Here is an 18,132-nt window from a genome sequence, read left to right on the forward strand (position 1 = left end):
CATTGTCCACCAGTCCTCTCTACAGAACACGTGGCCCACCTGTCCTCTCTACAGAACACATGGTCCACCTGTCTTCTCCAAAGAACACGTGGCCCACCTGTCCTCTCTACAGAACACAAAAGGTTCCACCTGTCCTCTCTACAGAACACAAAGGGTTCCACCTGTCCTCTCCACAGAACACATGGTCCACCTGTCCTCTCTAAAGAACACATGGTCCACCTGTCCTCTCTACAGAACACATGGTCCACCTGTCCACTCTACAGAAAGCATTGCCCACCAGTCCTCTCTAAAGAACACGTGGTCCACCTGTCCTCTCCACAGAACACATGGTCCTCCTGTCACCTCTACAGAACACATGGACTACCTGTCCTCTCCACAGAACACATGGTCCACCTGTCATCTCTACAGAACACATGGTCCACCTGTCCTCTCTACAGAACACATGGACTACTTGTGCTCTCTAGAGAACACATGGTCCACCTGTCCTCTCTACAGAACACATTGTCCTCCAGTCCTCTCTACAGAACACATGGTCCACATGTCCACTCTACAGAAAGCATTGTCCACCAGTCCTCTCTACAGAACACGTGGCCCACCTGTCCTCTCTACAGAACACATGGTCCACCTGTCTTCTCCAAAGAACACGTGGCCCACCTGTCCTCTCTACAGAACACAAAAGGTTCCACCTGTCCTCTCTACAGAACACAAAGGGTTCCACCTGTCCTCTCCACAGAACACATGGTCCACCTGTCCTCTCTAAAGAACACATGGTCCACCTGTCCTCTCTACAGAACACATGGTCCACCTGTCCACTCTACAGAAAGCATTGCCCACCAGTCCTCTCTAAAGAACACGTGGTCCACCTGTCCTCTCCACAGAACACATGGTCCTCCTGTCACCTCTACAGAACACATGGACTACCTGTCCTCTCCACAGAACACATGGTCCACCTGTCATCTCTACAGAACACATGGTCCACCTGTCCTCTCTACAGAACACATGGTGCACCTGTCCACTCTACAGAAAGCATTGCCCACCAGTCCTCTTTAAAGAACACATGGTCCACCTGTCCTCTCTACAGAGCACATGGTCCACCTGTCTTCTCCAAAGAACACGTGGCCCACCTGTCCTCTCTACAGAACACAAAAGGTTCCACCTGTCCTCTCCACAGAGCACATGGTCCACCAGTCCTCTCTACGGAACACATGGTCTACATGTTCTCTCTAAATAACGCATGGGTCTCTAGTTTTCTCTAGAAAACACATGGTCCATCTGTCCTCTTTTGAGGACACGTGGTCCACTAGGCCCAATGCTTGTCATCAGAACAGTTCACACAGTTCATCTGACTCTTATCCGAGCCTAGACAGAATAAGAATCAAGCCATTCTGTACAAAGTCCCAGTACATAATGCCCTGGTAGTATTAGACAATGTGATGGATAGTTTGATTCCAGGCTAATCCTTACCAAGATCCTTTAAAACGTGGCACTGATAGATTGGTCTCTACATGTACAAGCAGGCTCGCACTTGTGCACACCCCTATGCCACACAGTTAAAGGGGATTCCATCATGTGAAATTGTCTACAGTGTTTCTACACATGGACCACTAGTACTGTATACAAGTACAAGCAGGCTCGCACTCGCACACACGCACACACGCACACACGCACACACACACATGCCAATCAGCGGCAGGGGATTGCGAATTGCCGTAAGTGTGGATATTTTCTTACACCACTGCAGTAGGGTAACTTGGTTTGTTTTCTTAACCTGGCGGCCTGGATCGGTGCTCACAATGTCCGCAACTGCTGTGTCTGGCCTGTAAAGGTTAACGATTTGCAGGCCTCTCTATATTTGTTAACACGACCTAGGAATTCGTTCACTGCAGGTTTGGCTAACAGGAAATACACTCGTGCCGTTTATTGTATTCTGTCGCCTCTGAACGTTCCTCGTACGCGAAAAACGTCACCGGACTGTTCGACCAGTTGTGGGTGTGGACGTTCTCCATGTTAGCGTCTCCGGCTAGGCTGGAACATGCCGCACTACGACCGTCAGTCGAGCGTGAAGTGCTACAGATGTTGTTCACTATAATGGCAACGCTGGTCGCGCCTCCATGCAGTTTGTAATATACTTCCCGCAGAGTACGATATACAGACATATCATGACGAAAATATTGCTTTGACCATTTGGAACATCTGTTGACTGTTGTGATAGGTTGATGTTTTTCGGATGCATAAGTAGGGAACAATTGAACAGCACGCCAGGAGGTCGTTTACTACAAGAGATAATGGTTGTTTGTATATGGATTTATTGAGAGTAGTTGTTGAAGATATTTTGCAAATAGTTTTCAGCTCGAACAGATGATTGAAATTCTAATGTATGCTTTTAAAATAGTCGGGCATCATAAAACATAAATTTTAATAATTATGAAGTATTAGAGCAAAGATTTGTTTGTTGTCTAATAGCCATGTAAGTTCGTCTATGTCAGCGAACTTTGCCATATGTGTTCTGTATGAGACACAGACATTAGTGTTGTTATAGTCAGATAGTTGGTATATGCCACAACAAAGCTGCTTAATGTGTCATTCCTCACCTCAACTCACTGTCAACTCACTCACTTAATTTAATTAAGGTCGACTATTCTGTAATGTTTGTCCTATTGCGTATCATTTCTGGCTTATTGATTCTGCTTCTCATATGGCTGTAGTTTACCTAATATAATAAAATGTCCTTGAACAAGCAAAGGAACGTACTTATCGTGCGGCAGAATGCCCACTAGCACGAAGCTATCTGGGCGTTAAGACCTAAGCCTGTGTTAGAATATGGGAGTTACGATCATTGTAGCGCTGAGATGGCTTTGTGACGTGGGCCCGACGTTCAGAAATCGTCTAAAACAGCTAATCTCCGTGCAGTCACATATTGTTTTTCAAGTTTTCAAGTGTCAGTGGTGTAAATAACGTTCACGTCATTACCGATCATGTTTCCTGTTTTAAGGTGATTTCTGATTCATTTCGAAATTAGGCGTGGTCGTTTGTGGTGACGTGGAAATGAACGTGGAAATGACGTGGAAAATGAACGTCAGGCCAGTGCGAACTTGAGACCCCGGTGGTTCGGTTATGTTGTGGGGTGGCACCACCATGATTGACTGAGCTGACCCCACGCCGTAATTTGAAGGGTAACTGGGCAGTACATACGGACGGACAGACGGACGTTCTTTATAACACATAGAACGTGTGGGTCGACGTTTAGTTTTTCAGGCTGGCGACACCTATGTTCACATGGCACAGATCATGAATGCTCCAGCAACCCACTACCAAAGAATGCAGCGAACACCAGGATAGTGATAACAAACACACGGAGTGGAGCCACGTGACTGATCTTCCCAGTTAAAACTTACATGCATGTTCTGACTGACACTTCTAGTACTAAGTTAGCTAACTACTATTCTGTATATAACACATACACAAGTGTGGTACAATACATCATCAGTACTGTCCTGTAAATAACACATACACCAGTGTGGTACATTACATCATCAGTCCTGTCCTGTATATAACACATACACCAGTGTGGTACAATACATCATCAGTACTGTCCTGCATATAAAACATACACCAGTGTGGTACAATACATCATCAGTACTGTCCTGTATATAACACATACACCAGTGTGGTACGGTACAATACATCATCAGTACTGTCCTGTATATAACACATACACCAGTGTGGTACAATACATCATCAGTCCTGTCCTGTATATAACACATACACCAGTGTGGTACAATACATCACCAGTACTGTCCTGTATATAACACATACACCAGTGTGGTACAATACATCATCAGTACTGTCCTGCATATAAAACATACACCAGTGTGGTACAATACATCATCAGTACTGTCCTGTATATAACGCATACACCAGTGTGGTACGGTACAATACATCATCAGTACTGTCCTGTATATAACACATACACCAGTGTGGTACAATACATCATCAGTCCTGTCCTGTATATAACACATACACCAGTGTGGTACAATACATCATCAGTACTGTCCTGTATATAACATATACACCAGTGTGGTACAATACATCATCAGTACTGTCCTGTATATAACGCATACATCACCGAGGTACAATACACACTCAGTCCTGTCCTGTATATAACACCCATATCAGTGACATATAACACATCAGTGAAATATAACACAACATCAGTCCTGTCCTGTGCGCAACACATACATCAGTGATATAGCATATGTCATCAGTCATGTCCTGTACACAACACATACATCAGTGTAGTAAAATACACCATCAGTCCTGTCCTGTATATAACACATACATCAGTGATACATAACATACCATCAGTCCTGACCTGTACACAACACATACATCAGTGGTGTATAATACACCATCGGTCCTGACCTGTACACAAGGCATACATCAGTGTAGTAAAAAACATCATCAGTCCTGACGTGCACACAACACATACATCAGTGATATATAGTACACCATCAGTCCTGTTCTGTATATAACACATACATCAGTGTAGTATAATACACCGCCAGGCATCTCCTGTATATAACACATACATCAGTGATATATAGTACACCATCAGTCCTGACCTGCATATAACACATACATCAGTCATACATAGTGCACCATCAGTCCTGCCCTGCATATAACACATACATCATTCATACATAGTGCACCATCATTCCTGTCCTGTATATAATACATACATCAGTGATACTTAGTACATCATCAGTCCTGACCTGTACACAACACAGACATCAGTCTAGTATAATACACCATCAGTCCTGTTCTGTATATAACACATACATCAGTCATATATAATACACCATCAGTCCTGACCTGTACACAACACATACATCAGTGTAGTATAATACACCATCAGTCCTGACCTGTACACAACACATACATCAGTGTAGTATAATACACCATCAGTCCTGTTCTGTATATAACACATACATCAGTCATATATAATACACCATCAGTCCTGACCTGTACACAACACATACATCAGTGTAGTATAATACACCATCAGTCCTGTTCTGTATATAACACATACATCAGTCATATATAATACACCATCAGTCCTGACCTGTACACAACACATACATCAGTGTAGTATAATACACCATCAGTCCTGACCTGTACACAACACAGACATCAGTCTAGTATAATACACCATCAGTCCTGTTCTGGATATAACACATACATCAGTCATATATAATACACCATCAGTCCTGACCTGTACACAACACATACATCAGTGTAGTATAATACACCATCAGTCCTGACCTGTACACAACACATACATCAGTCATATATAATACACCATCAGTCCTGACCTGTACACAACACATACATCAGTGTAGTATAATACACCATCAGTCCTGACCTGTACACAACACAGACATCAGTGTAGTATAATACACCATCAGTCCTGTTCTGTATATAACACATACATCAGTCATATATAATACACCATCAGTCCTGACCTGTACACAACACATACATCAGTGTAGTATAATACACCATCAGTCCTGACCTGTACACAACACATACATCAGTGTAGTATAATACACCATCAGTCCTGTTCTGTATATAACACATACATCAGTCATATATAATACACCATCAGTCCTGACCTGTACACAACACATACATCAGTGTAGTATAATACACCATCAGTCCTGACCTGTACACAACACATACATCAGTCATATATAATACACCATCAGTCCTGACCTGTACACAACACATACATCAGTGTAGTATAATACACCATCAGTCCTGACCTGTACACAACACATACATCAGTCATATATAATACACCATCAGTCCTGACCTGTACACAACACATACATCAGTGTAGTATAATACACCATCAGTCATGTCCTGTATATAACACATACATCAGTGATATATAGTACACCATCAGTCCTGACCTGTACACAACACATACATCAGTCATATATAATACACCATCAGTCCTGACCTGTACACAACATATACATCAGTCATATATAATACACCATCAATCCTGACCTGTACACAACACATACATCAGTGTAGTATAATACACCATCAGTCATGTCCTGTATATAACACATACATCAGTGATATATAGTACACCATCAGTCCTGACCTGTACACAACACATACATCAGTCATATATAATACACCATCAGTCCTGACCTGTACACAACACATACATCAGTCATATATAAGACACCATCAGTCCTGACCTGTACACAACACATACATCAGTGTAGTATAATACACCATCAGTCCTGTTCTGTAGATAACGCATACATCAGTGTAGTATAATATACCATAAGTCCTGTCCTGCATATACTAGTAACGCACACTGTGACATATAATATAGTATCAGTCCTGTCCTGTACATAACACATACATCAGTGATATATAACATAGCATCAATCCTGTCCTGTATAACACACACACACACACACACACACACACACACACACACACACACACACACACACACACACACACACACACACACACACAGTGACGTATAATATGCTACGCTCTCAGTACTGTCCTGTATAAATCAGTGTGGTATGATGCATCTTCAGTACTACTTAATATGCCACAGTCTGTAAATCGGTTAACATATTCACGGCATAACGTATCAACAGCTGTATTCATGTTTGGATCACGGACGTTCAGCAAACCTATTTAAATAGAGGCAAAAATAATGGTTAATGGTTTAGGAAGATGAAAATTATACAAAAAATATTTAGTTTTAAGTAGAAATCTTTACAGTGATTTGCGGTCGCCAGTAATGTATTCTGTCTGTTGAACACACTCTTTGTTTCATTGAACAAATATGAGATTAACATCTCTCTAAATACAGTGTCTGATAGACATACTCTTTTTTGGTTATTTGTACGATGTTCTCTTTTGTCCCCGTGTCGTAGTACAAACACAGTAGCTCGGGGACGACAGCAGGGAGGGATCGAGAGGGCCACGGCAAACTTTCTCCTCTTAATCGGAACTTTCTGCAGAGACACAGAAACAGCCAGTAACTCCTGCACCAACTGGACAATTTCTCCCAGTGACTACAACCGGTCACCCGGTGACACCCATACATCCATCCTTTCATTCCGCAAATACCCATGCACGCATGCACGCACACACGTACACAGCAACGCACATACACACGCGCACTCACACGCACACGAACGTACTTATACACAAACTCGCCAATCCGCTGTCAGTATGAGTCCCCACCAACCATGATATTGCAGGAATAATGTTAAAGCGGCGTAAAACTCATACTCACTCACTCACTCACTTACTCACTCATCACGAGTCCCCATTAATTATCCTTTGCCTGCCTCTTGGACAATTACCAGTATTCCCCTTGGTGAAGCTCGTGATGCTCGTACTAACATCAGATTCAGTATGCGACTTCTTGTCTACTCTTGTCAATGTCTCACAAGACAAACCAGGAGACCGTGAGTACAGCAAGTCTAGTGCTGTGGCCTGATTACATCTCGCGTACCCTCCCCCTGTCCCTCCCCTGTATTCTCAGGTCACAACAACCTGCCCTGCAGGCTGAGATCCGCTTCTGTTCGGTGGCCGAGCAGCTGGGAGGCAGGGAGGGTGGGAGTACTTCCCTAGTGGTGGGGAGGAACTGCAGCCAGTTGTACAGGCACAAGTAGACCAAATAAACACGTGGGGAGCTTGGCGGAAAGAGCCTCTGTCCTAGCTGCTGTTGGCATTACAACTCGCCTGCTGTGTGCCACTGTGGTGATGTGCAGCTATCTGCCTGTGAGAGGGAGTCAGAACACAGCTGTCGGTGGCGATAGTGACGGCAACATACATCCTCGCAGGCGTGGTGTCCGTGCCGATGGAAGGAGTGGATAGCTTTGGGTACCATGACGACCTCTCGAACAGCAGGCGCTGCCATGACGCATGAACGATCCACTACAGAAACAGCATCACATTTGACACACATTCGTATTTTGGCTTGAGGCGCTGTATCTGCTAAAGCTATATGGTCGATATAGACAGCAGTGTTTGACTAGTCCCATGGTGTAGTGGATAGCGCGTCTGCCCAGAGAGCAATAGACCAGTGGTTCGCATCCCTGTCGGAGTTATAGAAACGCTGGTACTGTTTGAATGGGGTATCCTAGTTACAGTGCTCATGAGAAACTCGTTGATAGGTTTAGCCCTTTACAATTTGGGACGGTAACCCATTTACCATTTAACTTAGACTTAAATTACGTCATTTGGGGCTTTAGCATTGCAGGGATGGCTAGGCTGTATGGAAAATACTACGGGCCAAGGACTGTGAGACAACTAGCTGTATGGCGACGGTCTGTAATAATCGAGTGTGGACCATACAACCCAGTGATCAACATCATGAGCATCTTTCTACGCAATGGTGCGTCAACTGTGTTGGGTGATACCCAGGCGGCATAGTTTTGAGTAACTGTTGAAACTTTTCCTCGGAATTGTCCACCATCACACCTGTATAGCTACCCCAAGTTCGTCGACGTCGATCCCATAGATAAGGAAGGGGGGCAATATATAGATGAAGAAGTTCTCCAATGGATGCTCTCTTGCGACCAAGTGAGTTGACTTGGCGGGCGAATCTTCAGTATCTGTATGCCTTTTTCTTTGGGATAATGTCCGTGATCGTCTGGCGTTGTCATCAGTTCAATAATTCTGTCGATAATTCTTGCGAATGGAATTGTTTGAGATTTATTCAGCGTATCGCTGGATACTCTGATGAACATTCATGATAACAGATCGCCGGTTGATAAAGTTCGACACTACCGCACCCATATCGACCTGGTCGTGGTTGTTGCCGTGGCACACAGCCCTCCGCTACGTTGAAAATAACGTTTCAATCCATTCGTGAATCGGATACCACACCGTGAACCATTCACCATTGTGCAGCGTCACTTCTCTGTTGTTCCACCCCAGTTATTCCCACACTTGGTACGCTGTAGTTATAGCGTCCGTCCATCGCTGGCTCATCCCTGGCCGTGTCATACCAAAAGACGTTAAAATAAGGTACTTGTTGGACCCTACCTGGCACTCGGCATTAATGCCGAGGACAAGGACTGGTCGGTTGGGAGTCAGCATCATGTGTCATGAGTGGGTTATTCCTGCTCAATTGCGGCATGGTTTCTCAGCGAGTTGGCACTATAAAACCAGGTTAAGTATGAGCTCATACAAGCAAGCATACACACACGCGTATGCATGCCGTCATATGGGCAAAATGTTCTTAAGCGCGACGTTAAGCCCCATTTGATTTCACCCCACTCGGCTCACATGTTTCAATCATACCCTTCACAGAACGCCATGAATGTCCTGACAATACTTCCGGGTTTCATGGTTTGTCAGAACCACACCGGTAAAGAACTGAGTTAGACCTGGTCCTCGGGAATCCTTGCTTGTCGTTAGAGGCAACTAACGGGATGGGGTGGTCAGGCTCGCTGACTTGCTGGACACATGTCATCATATCCCAGCTGTGTAGATCGATGCCCATGATGTTGAGAACCTGGCCTAGACTCGACTATTTACAGATAATAAAGCTGGATTGTTGCTGAGTGCGGCGTTAAACAAACAAAAACAAAACAGCTAAAGCACGAGTACACAAATGTTTTATCCCTGAAAACGAATGTACACACAAGATATGAACAGTACTGTCCCAAACGTATTTCTGTTAAAAGCAGTTTTGATTGAAAACACGTGCACCTAAGGTTCAATGTGCAAAGTAGATTGCGTTGTCGTGCACAGTTCAGGGACAAGGGCAGGCAATCCATGAAAAGTTAACCAGTCCACATCCGCCGCGTTTTAATCCATGATCGTAGCACCGGCATCCTTGATCGTAATATATTCACTAGGTGTCATTTAAAACAAGACATACAAGTTACTAATAAAGAGAGTGGATGGCATTTGAAGACAAACAAGTGTTTGCCACTAATGTGTCAATGTCCCCCGCCGATAAAGACGATTGAAATATATATAACATATTCACTACTTTTTACTTTTTGGTCATACACAAGATGCATGCAGTGACTGGTACCTGCATAATCACTCAGTGTAGGCTGTCGACAAAACTGAACATTGGTTGCAATGTTTGTAAAACGAACAAAGTGTCGTGGTCACACTGAAAATAAAATCAAGATCACCCAAATCGAATGGTGTTTATGTAATCCCCCAGTGTAGGTTGTCACCAAATTTCAAGACACTGAGTACAACAGCTTATGAGATATTGCTTTATCGAGAGTCGTGGTGACCTTGAAAATAAGATCAAGGTCACCCAAATCAATTGGTGTCCATGTAATCCCCCAGTGTAGGCTGTCATCAAATGTGGAGACATTGGGTATAACAGTTGATAAGATATCACGCTAACAAGAGTTTGAAGAGTGGTCAAAGAGTCGTGATGACCTTGAAACCAAGGTCAAGGTCATCCAAACTGACTATCCCCCAATGGAGGCTGTCACCAAATTTGGAGACATTGCGTACAACATCTCATGAGATATCGCGTTAACAAGAGTTTGAAGAGTGGTCAAAGGATCGGGGTGACCTTTAAAATAAGGTCAAGGTCACCCCAATCAACTGGTGTCTGTGTTATCTCCTAATGCAAGCTGTCACCAAATTTGAAGACATTGTGTACAACAGTTCTAGAGATGTCGCTTTAACAAGAATCGGGACGTACGTACAAACGCTGCTGAATACAAAAAATCTGTGGTTGTAATGAAGGCAGTTGGTAAATTCATTCTGTTGTTGTAATAATTTCATTGGTTGTCCCTTTGAGACAAGACATCCGTAACAGTAACATAGTCAATGGGTGTCATTCAACAGACAAGAACTCCGTGATCGAAATATATTAATTGTGTGTCGTGTAAGACAAGAACTCCGTGATAGCAATAAAGAGAGTGGGTGGCATTTAAAGACATGAAATAAATGGTAGTAACATATTCATCGGTTGTCACTTGAAGACGAGGAATCAGTGGTAGTAAAATATTTGTCAGTTGTCACTTGTAGATGAGAAATCAATGGTAGTAACATGTTCATCGGTTGTCACTTGAAGAAAAGACATCAATGGTAGTAACATGTTCATCGGTTGTCACCTGAAGGAAAGACATCAGTGGTAGTAACATGTTCATCGGTTGTCACCTGAAGGAAAGACATCAGTGGTAGTAATATATTCGTCGGTTGTCACTTGTGGGCATGAAATCAATGGTAGTGGCATATTCATCGGTTGTCACCGGGAGACAAGAAATCAATTGTAGTAACATAATCAGATGTCTCTTGAAGGCAGTAATTCAGTTGTAGTAACATATTCATCGGTTGTCACTTGCAGACAAGCATTCCATGGTTGCAATAAAGACACTTGGCGGCACGTGTAGGCAAGAAATCAATGGTTGCAATAAAGACACTTGGCGGCACGTGTAGGCAAGAAGAAATCAATGGTTGCAATACATTCATTGGGTGTCACTTGAAGACAAGAAATACATACTTTTAGTTACAATGTGGGCAGTGGTTGTCATTTGAAGCCAAGAAATGCATACTATTAGTTACAATGTGGGCAGTGGTTGTCATTTGAAGACAAGAAATCAAAGGTTGTAATGAAGGCAGTTGGTGTCACTTGAAGGCAAGAACTTGGCATTAATTCACAATAATGTTTACATGGGGTAAAATGATCAAATGTACATGTATGTATTATAAACGGACCGAGCTGTATTGCGTTTGAATCTTCTTAAATAATCTTTGAAAGTCGGTTCCATAACACTGAATAGTTGCTCTGCACCCTTAGTCATTCTTAGTACGAAACCTGACAAGGAAATTCAGACATATATGCTTAATAAGAGTGTGTTTATATGTTTGACAATTTTTAACCTGAACGCACCATATTGTTGTAAAAATTGTTTGTTAAATAATGTTCCAAAACAAAACACTTCCTTTGATTGTTTCCTGGTTGGGTTTAATTGCTTCACAAATGTTAGTTTAATTGCTATTAATACCTGAGTAATTTGCACTTCGGATAAGAACCATGTTGTTCCCGTGAAAAGTAAACTTACAATAAGGGTCACAGCTCTGAAGATCAATACAGGTTCTCAACCAATCATAATCCTGATTATCAACATCTCAGCCAATCACAGTGCGGCTTACGGCAGATCTTCTCGCTGGTATCCAACTTGGCGGAGTTTGATTCAACACTGAGAGTTTACCCAACACACCACAATATCGCAGATGTACTCGGACTGGCTCCCCTTCCCCCGGGCCCCCATTTCCGGGTGGGGGTCGTACACTAGTTGAGGAACTAGGAAGTGCCGTCACTGTCGCATTGATATAAACATCTACATGTTGTGAGGTAAAACACGAACGCAGTACGAACCAAGTTGCCAGGACACGCCATGGAGTGACGTATCGTGGGGAAAAGTATGGAGTTTTGGCTGCTAGGAAATAGTTTTAATAAGACATTGTTCGTTTAACATATATTAATTATCATACATACATACATACATACATACATACATACATACATACATACATACATACATACATACATACATACATACATACATACATACATACATGAAATTCTGACGTGCGCTCTACGTAAACTGCATTTCATTTCGTACTCAAACCTCGACGCTACAATACTGTAACAATACTAACATATATTGATTATCATACATACATACATACATACATACATACATACATACATACATACATACATACATACATACATACATACATACATATATAAAATTCTGACGTGCGCTCTACGTAAACTCCATTTCATTTCGTACTCAAACCTCGACGCTACAATACTGTAACAATACTAACATATATTAATTATCATACATACATACATACACACACACACACACACACACACACACACATACATACATACACACATACATACATACATACATAAAATTCTGACGTGCGCTCTACGTAAACTCCATTTCATTTCGTACTCAAACCTCGACGCTACAATACTGTAACAATACTGCACACGAAACGTCAGAATACTGTAACAATACCACACATGACACGCCGTAATACTGTAACAATACCACACATGACACACCTCAATACTGTAACAATACTACGCATGAAATCTCACAATACTTTAACAACGTATAAGTGCATAACGCGATGTGTATTATCACTCATTTCTTTCTGACTTATCAGCAGTGCTTAAGCACTACTAGGCTTCAGGCTGAATACAAGTAAATAATGCGAAAGTAGCCCAGCCCATTATGTTGCATCAGTGGAATAGAAAAGGCAGAATTGTGCATATCTGTCTCTCGTCTTACGAGGGTTCCACACCTGTCCCATCGATATCGAATGGACCTGTCCAAGCTACACGAAGTGGTGGACACCTGCTTCAGCAACATTCAGTGACGAACACCTGCCCCATGTAAAGCGCCATATTCCTGTTCAAATTGTGCAAGTGAGGGACATCTGCCACCAGTAAGCAGTACTAGTTATGTATTTCGTCACTTAGTTAGGCCTAATGACGAATCCAGAATACCTTCCCTAACTACGAGGGGATGTCAGTAAGTTTTGAGCCTTGAGCATTTTTCATACCCAGGTGTCACAACCTATGGTACAACATTGAACCTTGGGGTGTAGCTGATGTGATATGTAAGTTTTGGTATCCTACTCTCAGAAGTTATTGAACAGCTCACATTGACAGAAAGAGACCCCCCTCACGGCATGAAAATGAATAAAATTGAGTATAGGGCAGTAATTACGTTTTTAGTTCTTGAAGGAAACTCGGCGAAGAACATTGAAGAAAGGCTTTCAGCAGTTTATGGGAAGTCTTCCCCTTCATCTACTACCATCAAACGATGGGTCAATGAATTTAAGCATGGTAGAGAGAGTCTTGAAGATGACCCCCGTCCAGGTCGCCCAACAATAAGCACTAATCAGGAAAATATTGACAGAGTGCATAGACTTGTGCTGGAAAATCGTCGAATCACACATTTCGGCATTTCACACGGATCCATCGAGACAATTCTTCATGAACATCTCGTCATGTCTAAGGTGTGCGCAAGATGGGTGCCAAGAATGATTACAGATGAAATGAAGCAAACAAGGGTCACCATAAGCAACCCCATGCTAACCAGATACAACAAGAATCCAGAAGATTTTCACTTGAGGCTAGTAACCTGTGATGAAGCCTGGATCCACCACTATGATCCTGAGAGCAAACAAGAATCCATGGAACGGAAACATGTCACTTCTCCCAGGACCAAAAAAGTTCAAAACCTCCATATCAGTGCAGAAGGTAATGGCGACAGTCTTCTGGGATAGCAAAGGCGTCACCCACATAGATTACTTACCAAAAGGAAGAACAATGAATCTTCTACATCAAGACAATGCTCCAGTACACACCTCTCGCGTTGCAGTCGCTGCTGTCCAGGAATGTGGGTACGAAATCTTGCCGCATCCCCGCTACTCTCCAGACCGGGCACCAAGTGATTACCATCTATTCCCAAATCTCTAAGAAACACTCGCGTGATCGTAGATTTCAGGATGATAATGAGCTTATTACTGCTACTGAGGCTTGGTTTGAGGACCAAAATGGCGCCTTCTTCAGAGATGGCATCAGCGCCTGGCAGAAAATATGGGACAAGTGGCTTGACTCACAAAGGGACTATGTTGAAAAATAAATGTGGTTCATACCAATATTTTGTGTTTTTCTGTGCAAGGTTCAAAACTTATTGACATCCCCTCGTACGTGACAGACACTCTCCCAGCCACATCTAGTGACGAAATACAGAATATCTGAATACCTGGCCCAGGTACGTGACGGACACCTCTCCAAACTAAGTGACGGACATCTCTCCAAGCTACGTGACGGACACCACTCCAAGCTACGTGACGGACACCTCTCCCAGCTACGCATGCATGCCATGGGTATGCAACGACTATACGCCTGTCATAACTTTGTCTAGTGACGAACAGCTGTCCTAGCTACGTCAAGTGACTGACACCTGCCCTGCCAATGTGTGGTAAGTGACAGATATCATATCTGACCTGTCCTAACTGCGCCAATTTACAGAAGCCTGCCCTAGATACATGCAGTACCGAGCACCTGAAACAGCTTGTAACGAACACCTGTTTTAAGAACATAGCGACGAATTTCCTGTGCTGTTCTTCTAGTGCTAGCCAACTGTTCATCTGGCGACGAGCGCCTTCTACGGTTAATATATAACGAACATTTCCTATACAGCTACGTCTACAGTGATTGAGATATAACACGCATGGTGTAGCCGGTGTGGCACGCACTTTGATATTTACAGTCACAGTTCATGCACTGGCAAACGATTCATTAATGGACCCCACGTTCTAAACAAGCTTATCCAATTATCATAACACTTAATCGATACACTGATCATTCGAATAGCTTCCCAATGCTGTAAGTAATTTGACGTGCTGTGTTAATGTTCACTGTCCCGTGGCCATGAACATCCTCAACCAGATGAGTACGTAACATTACTTGTGTGAGATGTGTTGACAGTGTGTATGGTGTAGCTGCACTTAAACTAACAATTCAGTTGCCTAACAAACACTGTGCTGTTGTGACGTATTATGACGTTGTCAGTGAGTCTTGTACTGAAGTGTGATTGTATTATGACGTATAATCTGCTTCAGTGTTGGTGACATGGTATCAGGAAGTGCCGTGTGCAGCAAAGATGCCATTGTCATTGTGACGTGTCATGTCGTAACCGTGCTGTGTTGTGACGTGTCATGCGAAGTTTACTAACTGTGACGTGTCTTGCATTGTGGATCTCTTGTGACGTACCATGTGCCACAGTTTTGGTATGGCGTCATATGCTGTAGTCAAACTGTATCATGACGTGAGATATTATGTGCTGTTGATGAACTGTGGTTGCACGTGTATTGTTAGTGTATCGTGACGTGTCATTTGCTGTAAGTGTTGCTGCACTGTGACACGCCATGTGTAGCAGTGTTACTGTATTGTGACGAGTCATGTGCTGTAGTCATATTGTGTTTTGACGTGTCATGTGTAGTTTTGCTACTATTGGGGTGTGTCATGTGTTGTAATTGTTGCTGCAGTGTGACATGCCATGTGTAGCATTAATACTATATTGTGTGTGTCATGTGTAGTATTGTTATCGTATTGTTATGTGTCACGTGTAGTAATGTTACTGCATTGTGACGTGTCATGTGTGGCACTGTTACTGCATTCTGACGTGTCAGGTGCTGTAATTGTTACTGCATTGTGACGTATCATGTGTTGCGTGTGTTGCAGCATTGTGACTTGCCATGTGTTGTGCGTGTTACTGTATTGTGACGTGCCATGTGTTGTACGTGTTTCTGCATTGTGACGTGTTATGTGTTGCTATTTTGTGACGTGACGTGTCTTGCAAGTGTTTCTGCACTGTGACGTGTCATGTCTTGTAAGTGTTGTATTGTGGCGTTATACATCTGTAGTTTAGGTATGTTCGAGGTTTCATTGAGAAATGGAATGGAACTGAGAAGAACTTGCGCTGGGGGAATATAGCACATTCGTAGGACATGTATGTATGCATGTGTGTGTGTGTGTGTGTGTGTGTGTGTGTGTGTGTGTGTGTGTGCTCGTGCGTGCGTGTATACGTGCATGTATGTTAGGTATGTTAGGTCGAACACAACTAGTTCTAAAATCTACCATATGGTTCTGTCAGAAAAAAAATATCACAATACGACTTTACAATTACACCGCCATGCATGTAACGTCGCGTCTTATACAAGGGGATTGCAGCCACGCGGTATAACGAAGATCCAGCAAAGCGTAGTAAACCAGAACTCGCTGAATATTTTGTTAAGTTCTTTGACTGTGTGACATGAACACATTGATTGACAACACCAGTCGCTGGGTCGTGGGAGGGTTGTCACGTGACACTAGAGTACAGGACCATGGAGATGTGCCTTGTCAACTGTGTATGTATAGCGAGTGGCCTTGATGGGTTTCGGTGGGTGGAGGGTGTTCGGGAGGGACGGACGGGCTGTGACGGGAGATTAATTACAGCATGGAGGAATGGGATTAGGGCGTTATGTAGGGGTCTGGTTGGGTTGGGGAGGGTGCAAATCTGTCTAATGCATCCCATCCCCATGCTATGAACTGATAACATATATAAGCGTGTCCCATAGCGAGAGATAGGACAACAAAGATCGGTCCATTTATCAAACAAATTGTAATGTTGTCGCTGACAGGGACAGGGAGCGCCATATGTATCGATTGGAAGGCACATCCTCTGATCAGAAATAACTACATAGCCAACTGCAGTGGTTTATCTGCACCAGTCATCAGATAGAGGGGGTTCAACGCGACCGACGGAGGGCTTCGGCAGTGGCGGGTTCGAATCCCGTCACTCATTTTTCACCACTGCGCGTGAGAGAGAGAGAGAGAGAGAGAGAGAGAGAGAGAGAGAGAGAGAGAGAGAGAGAGAGAGAGAGAGAGAGAGAGAGAGAGAGAGAGAGAGAGAGAGAGAGAGATTTCCTAACCGTTTTAAGCCAGGCCTATTTTTATAATGGTAGCTACGTCTCTGTGTGTGTCTCTATGTGTCTCTATGTGTTAAGTGTAAGGCAGTGAGAATCGCCGTCCACAGCCTAGGTTACTCGATATTCTCAGTGAGAGAGGGAGAAGGCAACAGGTGTACTTGTCGGACTCGGGGTGTCTAGCATGTCAACATTATATGGCAAAAACATACGGAGGTAGCACTGCAGAAACTTAACCTTGTAGCATCCCACCACGCTGGAGGATTCCTGGCTGCTTAAATGGGGGCTTGGCTACAGAGCCTTGTCCCCATTTCCAGGATAGGTCTAGACACTGTAATTAAAGCCTTGTGTGGAACTAAGAAATCGTGTATAATTAATTGTTAAACTGCATTAGCTAACAAGAGTGCAAACTGAAACGTTTGAATCATTAGCTCCACCCTGTAGATTGGTGAAAGCATTGTAAACCTTTTATGAGTCAGGTAAACTGTATGAAGTAGTTACAGTATAAATAACTCTCTACTGAAGCCCTGACCAGATTTAGTGATGTGTTTATAAATACCAAGATAAAGGAAATTCAGAAAT

At 43.2% G+C, this 18,132-nt stretch overlaps 1 protein-coding gene across 1 annotated transcript; it reads left to right on the forward strand.

The window, feature by feature from the left end:
- The first annotated feature begins 210 nt into the window (after positions 1-210).
- Positions 211-1,050, forward strand: LOC137257487 (uncharacterized). Its single transcript, XM_067794817.1, has one exon. The coding sequence runs from the start codon at positions 211-213 to the stop codon at positions 1,048-1,050; it is 840 nt and encodes a 279-aa protein (XP_067650918.1).
- Positions 1,051-18,132: the final 17,082 nt, after the last annotated feature.

The sequence above is a fragment of the Haliotis asinina genome, chromosome 12 (assembly GCF_037392515.1).
Source record: "Haliotis asinina isolate JCU_RB_2024 chromosome 12, JCU_Hal_asi_v2, whole genome shotgun sequence".
Lineage (NCBI taxonomy): Eukaryota > Metazoa > Mollusca > Gastropoda > Lepetellida > Haliotidae > Haliotis > Haliotis asinina.

Coding starts and splice junctions, on each gene's coding strand:
- LOC137257487 (XM_067794817.1), top strand. CDS start 211: ATGGTCCACCTGTCCTCTCTACAGAACACATGGTCCACCTGTCCACTC.